At 35.8% G+C, this 5,083-nt stretch overlaps 1 protein-coding gene across 1 annotated transcript; it reads right to left on the minus strand.

Annotated features, from left to right (window-relative positions):
* Positions 1-1,202: 1,202 nt before the first annotated feature.
* LOC132056860 (uncharacterized) lies at positions 1,203-4,817 on the minus strand. Its single transcript, XM_059449250.1, has 2 exons — positions 4,416-4,817; positions 1,203-1,581 (listed from the first exon to the last, which is right to left on the minus strand). The coding sequence occupies exons 1-2, from the start codon at positions 4,731-4,733 to the stop codon at positions 1,240-1,242; spliced, it is 660 nt and encodes a 219-aa protein (XP_059305233.1). The 5' UTR covers positions 4,734-4,817; the 3' UTR covers positions 1,203-1,239.
* Between the last annotated feature and the right edge of the window lie 266 nt (positions 4,818-5,083).

The following is a 5,083-nucleotide window of genomic DNA, read 5'->3' on the forward strand; positions in this document are numbered from 1 at the left end:
CTTTGATTATTCAAGTGATCTCCTTTTCAGTTTGACAATTAGATCCATATCTTTAGAGTAAACTTTTTATAAAAAGTTCTTTTAAATAAAGTTCAGGAAAGAATATGTAATTATGATGACTAGGGGTGTTCATGATCCGGTTTGGGTCGGTTAGTACTTAAAAGATGACCAAATCATTTAAGTCGGTTATCCAGATACAAGAATTAAATCAAATCAATTAAGTGTTTTCCTTAAGTCGGTTTTTTCGGTTTTTTTGATCTTTTCGGTTTTTATCGATTTTTAATAAGATTATTATTTTTCTTAACTATATACACGGGTATATATAACACAATAGGGAGAAGGGTTGGAGGAATTATAATAAAACTCAACAACTGAAATAGCTATCTAGATGAATTCTGTTTGGTTTCCACTCTATCACCTAAGCCAACATTCTTATCAGATAAACATGTTCCAATAGTTAAGAGTTGAAAGAATTTTGTACGCTTGAAGGAGGAGACTAAATTAAGTTTTTTAATTACTCTATTTAGATACTGATGATTTATGGCTAAGGTTCATGGGCTATATTTTCCTTTACTTTGTACTTGGGCCCAAAGAAACAATATACTACAGCAAAAACTTTCATATATCTATGTAAAATTATAATTTTTAAATATTATACGTATAATCGGTTTGATTCAGGTTTTTTCGGTTATTTTTTACTTAAAATCAAAATCAAATCATATTTTGTGAGTTTTTAATATTAAAAATCAAATCAAATCAAACTTAAAAAATTTCGGTTTTTTTTTTTTTTTTTTGTCGGTTTGATTTGATTTAATGGTTTCTCGTGAACAACCCTGATGACTATAAGTTGGAGCTAGTTTTTACACTAAAGGAACTTATACAAAAGGCAGTGGGACTCTATGCATTCGCACGCTTAATATGTGCTTTGGTGTTGTGCAATTTACACATCTCATATAGGAGAAACATTTATGCAACATCATTCAAATAGTGGTTTTAACCATTTGACATGAAACCCCCTACAATTTGACTTTGAAATTTCTTAACAGAACATTCAGATGGAGCACATTCAAACAAATTCAAAAGAGACTTTGACACTATAACTATATGATAATATTAAAATGAATACACAATTTCAGCATCAATGCTTCAAAGCCCCACCCACACACCCCCCACCCCCAAGCTCCCCCCCCCCCCCCCCCCGCGGGGAAATTGCATATACACAACGTGCAAATGCAAAAGTCAATTTACTCTAGATATAAGATTAAGCACCTGAGACAGTATATATAAACAGGCAGAGGAGGCAGCATTTGTGAAAGCCCTCCAAAAGAAGCTGGAAAGATAGTGATGATCAAAGTGGCTTCTGAATCTGAGATGCATCACATTTGAGCAAATAACTATGGCACCAATCATAAAAACCAACAATTTCCAAGCTTTTCTTGCCATGAAATTTTTAAATAAGGAAGCAAAGCAAATAAAGAAAATAGAACCAAGTATAAGGATTCCATCTTTGTCCCCTTTATAGATTGATTGGATGAAAAGGGCTAGGTTTCCTAACACCACTGAACTCTGAGAAATCGTTGCCTGCATTAGGAAAGACACAGAGATACAGCGTTTTGTTAATTATTTAGGATAAAATGGAATTCAGAAGGATATTAGAATGTTATGTCAATAGCACGTAATTGTCGACAATATTACTGCCATACTAAAATTCCTATTATTTAGAATTAGAAGCTTCACCGGAAGCAAGCAAGATGAGGTCCCTTCTGCTTCATGGACAAGGCACCAAAGATAGATTCATGATTTAAAGTTTATGGGTTCACAATCAAATATTTATAGATCTCAAGTTGATACATAATAATAACTGGGTTCCCAATCAAATATTTATAGAATATATTTAATAGATATTTTAATGCATATATAGGGTCTGCGCAAAAGTTATTAGGTTCCTACGAACACACATTACCCTCCGGATCCGCCCCTGCCTTCCCCCCTCCCCAATCAACCCCTCAAACAGTGGCGAATCTATAACGAGTTCAGTGGGTCGACTGAAACTATGTATAAATATGCAAAAAAACTAACTATGGATTCTGTATATGCCTCTGCTCACAAGCTCCTATTATATCGTCTGCTAATAACGACTATTCGGTTCCATGTTTAATCACGCAATTAACAGATTATAGCAGAGTTGTGGAGCCTACATTTTCATATTTGTGGGTTGTGGATCAGAACTATTGTTGATATAGCATTGGGATGGGGTTTGTCAGTGATAGCATCAATATACACTCTTGGTCACATTTCTGGCGCCCATTTTAACCCTGCGGTCACAATTGCCTTTGCTGCAGCTCGAAAACTACCACTGCTGCGTGTAAGAACTTATCAAACATTAAGCAGTTATTGTTTTTTCACCTAATCTATGAATCACGTGTGTGCACTACTTGTGCAGAGGTGATGAGCACATAGGCGGATCAAGAATTTTATATTAGATGTGAAAAGAACTATTACACGCACTAATTCTTGATGATAGTATAGTTCACACTTAGTACTATGATATATATTTTTACAAATGTTTTACCTATATATATTGTTCGAGTTGAAAGCAGTGGGTTTACCCAACTTCTTTTTATATACATTCCCATGTGGCAGAGTCACATTTTGACATGGTCTGTCCACTCAATCAACAGTTACATGCATTTTGATCGGAGGCGGATCCGAGGTTTGGAACTTTCTGAGTTCTGAATCGTAGGACAATGACCTCAAGTGCTACTAACTGAATTGTTTTAAATATATTTAGTGAACTTAATACAGATTTGGGTCAAAGCTATTGGGTTCTGCTGAACCCCTAACTTAACGCCTACATCCGCTTATGACTCTGATGCAGGTGTGCACATGCACCGTTACAAGAAAATTAGTGTTGATTATCTACTGCTTTCATTGCATGGTGACTGCGAAAAAAATAATGAAATTGTAAAGGAAGTTGACTTGGAAAAAATCTTTAGGATATCAAAAGCATTGATATTCAAGAAGTGAAAGGATAGGAATGCACTCTAACTTCCCCTAGGTGATCTTTCTTGCAGGTTCCTATATATGCACTACCTCAATTCTTGGGCTCTACACTTGCAAGTCTCACCTTGAGAGTATTATTTAATCACCAAGAGGGCATACTACCAACTCTCACTCAGTACAAAAGTCCAGTCACTGATTTTGAAGCTTTAACTTGGGAATTCTTAATGAGTCTCATTTTGATGTCTGTGATCTGTGGAGCTGCTACTGATGATAGAGGGGTATGCATTTCAATATAAACTTTAATTTAAACATCTAAATTTGATTGTTTGGTCTATTTGAAAGTCTCTAGCTTTAGTTGCTATTGTCTACTCAGCTAGGATATCCTCCTAATCAGTTTACTATCTTCAACTGCAGAACAAAGAGCAAGCTGGAGTTGGTATTGGAGTCATACTAGTGTTTGAAGTCCTCATTGCTGGGTAGAATCACACCTCAAGATGTACTTCTAATGCTTATCATGATTCTTGTCACTATGTTGATCGGACCATCAGAAGATGTTGTCTAAACCATGTCAGATCCCCCAAAAATGTGTAGCTTTTGGAGGATCAAACACACACCAGGTGATATTTTTGAACAGTACGAGCAACATAAATTCCCGACAATGAAAAATCTAGGATGAGCAACTTTTCCTGATTCCATACTTTCTTCTTTGCATGTTTGGAATTTCTACTAATGTAGAGTATAATATTTTCTGTAGACAAGTTTGTCACTTCAATTTCATATCTGCAGGCCAATCACTGGAGCTTCTAGGAATCCGGCAAGAAGTTTAGGCCCTGCAATAGTCTCAGGTGTCTATAAGAACCAACGGGTCTTCGTTATTGTCCTAATGCTTGGAGCCATGACAGCGACTGGGTGAAGGCACGTCTATAATAATCCATATCTCTAAAAGGATTTATGCAGTCCATTCAATGTCTATAGACCGAGCAAATGAAGACCTCAATTTAGTGGCTTCTCACCAATAATCTTTCCTAGGAACAACTTCTAGGACAAATTAGGGACTGATTTTAGCCTTTTGGCTGTGGGTTCATCTCAACTCATAACTTTTGACGTGGAGTATTAATATATAGGAGTATGTAAACACCTACTAGAATCTCAACAAGTATTATATTTGAACACATAGTTTTAATACCACATTGAGTTTAATGCTTAAAATTTGTTAAAATGAACCCATTAAATTTAAACACTGAATCCGCCTAGGAGAACAATAGGGGCAGAATACTGTTTCGCCACCACGACTTCTTTATACAGTTGGTGAAAACATACTGTAAACACTACATGTAGCATTTACTCTTGGACGCACCCATAGCCAATGATACTAAAATTTTCATGTTAACGGAGGTATAAGAAACTGATACCTTGTTCTTTGGTATGGAACTAGTGACGACTCTGTTGTTCTTGGGATGTCGTCGTCGACGAATACGGAGTCCTTCGAGAAATCGATGGAGTTTTGATTTAAAAGATTTTGGTTTCTTGGGATTTGGAGAAGTGAGTGTTTCAGATTTAAGACGGATCAAGAATCTGCAGTATTTGAACTTGAGAGAGAATGGGAAATAATACTTGGAATTGGGTAAGAAGTTGGAGGCTACAAATTTGAAATCCAAGTTCTTGGCTTTGGCCTTGACATTGAGTTTCCATGCATGGTATTGCTGCTGCGGCTGCTGCCCTGCTTCCATTCTCAAACTTTGGTTTACTATCCGTTAGGGCACTTTTAAAGTCTTTTCTTTTCCCCCTTTTTTCTTACGTTTGAGCAGTTAACTAGAAGGCTCGTTTGTTACGGATAAGAGAAATAATTAATGAGGAAGTTAAGTAAGTAAGACAATCTTAAAATGGGACATTGCTAATTTTTAGCATAAGATTGATTGCATCAATTATAGCCAAATGATATTTTTTATTAACATAACTTCTATTAAAGACCTAAAATGATCCTGCACAATATTAGCTTAGCCCCTATAAATAGATTTCCCTTTTTTGTCAAATCAATTACTCAAAAATCGCTTGAAACCATTGTCTCAAAAAAGTTCCT

Source organism: Lycium ferocissimum, chromosome 5 (assembly GCF_029784015.1).
Source record: "Lycium ferocissimum isolate CSIRO_LF1 chromosome 5, AGI_CSIRO_Lferr_CH_V1, whole genome shotgun sequence".
NCBI classification, from domain to species: Eukaryota; Viridiplantae; Streptophyta; class Magnoliopsida; order Solanales; family Solanaceae; genus Lycium; species Lycium ferocissimum.

What these genes read in the sequence shown, in the direction of transcription:
- LOC132056860 (XM_059449250.1), bottom strand. Translation starts at nt 4,733, where the DNA reads ATGGAAGCAGGGCAGCAGCCGCAGCAGCAATACCATGCATGGAAACTC. An exon ending in GTTCCATACCAAAGAACAAG is followed by an intron (nt 1,582 to 4,415) that starts GTATCAGTTTCT and finishes TTCCTAATGCAG; the next exon opens with GCAACGATTTCTCAGAGTTC.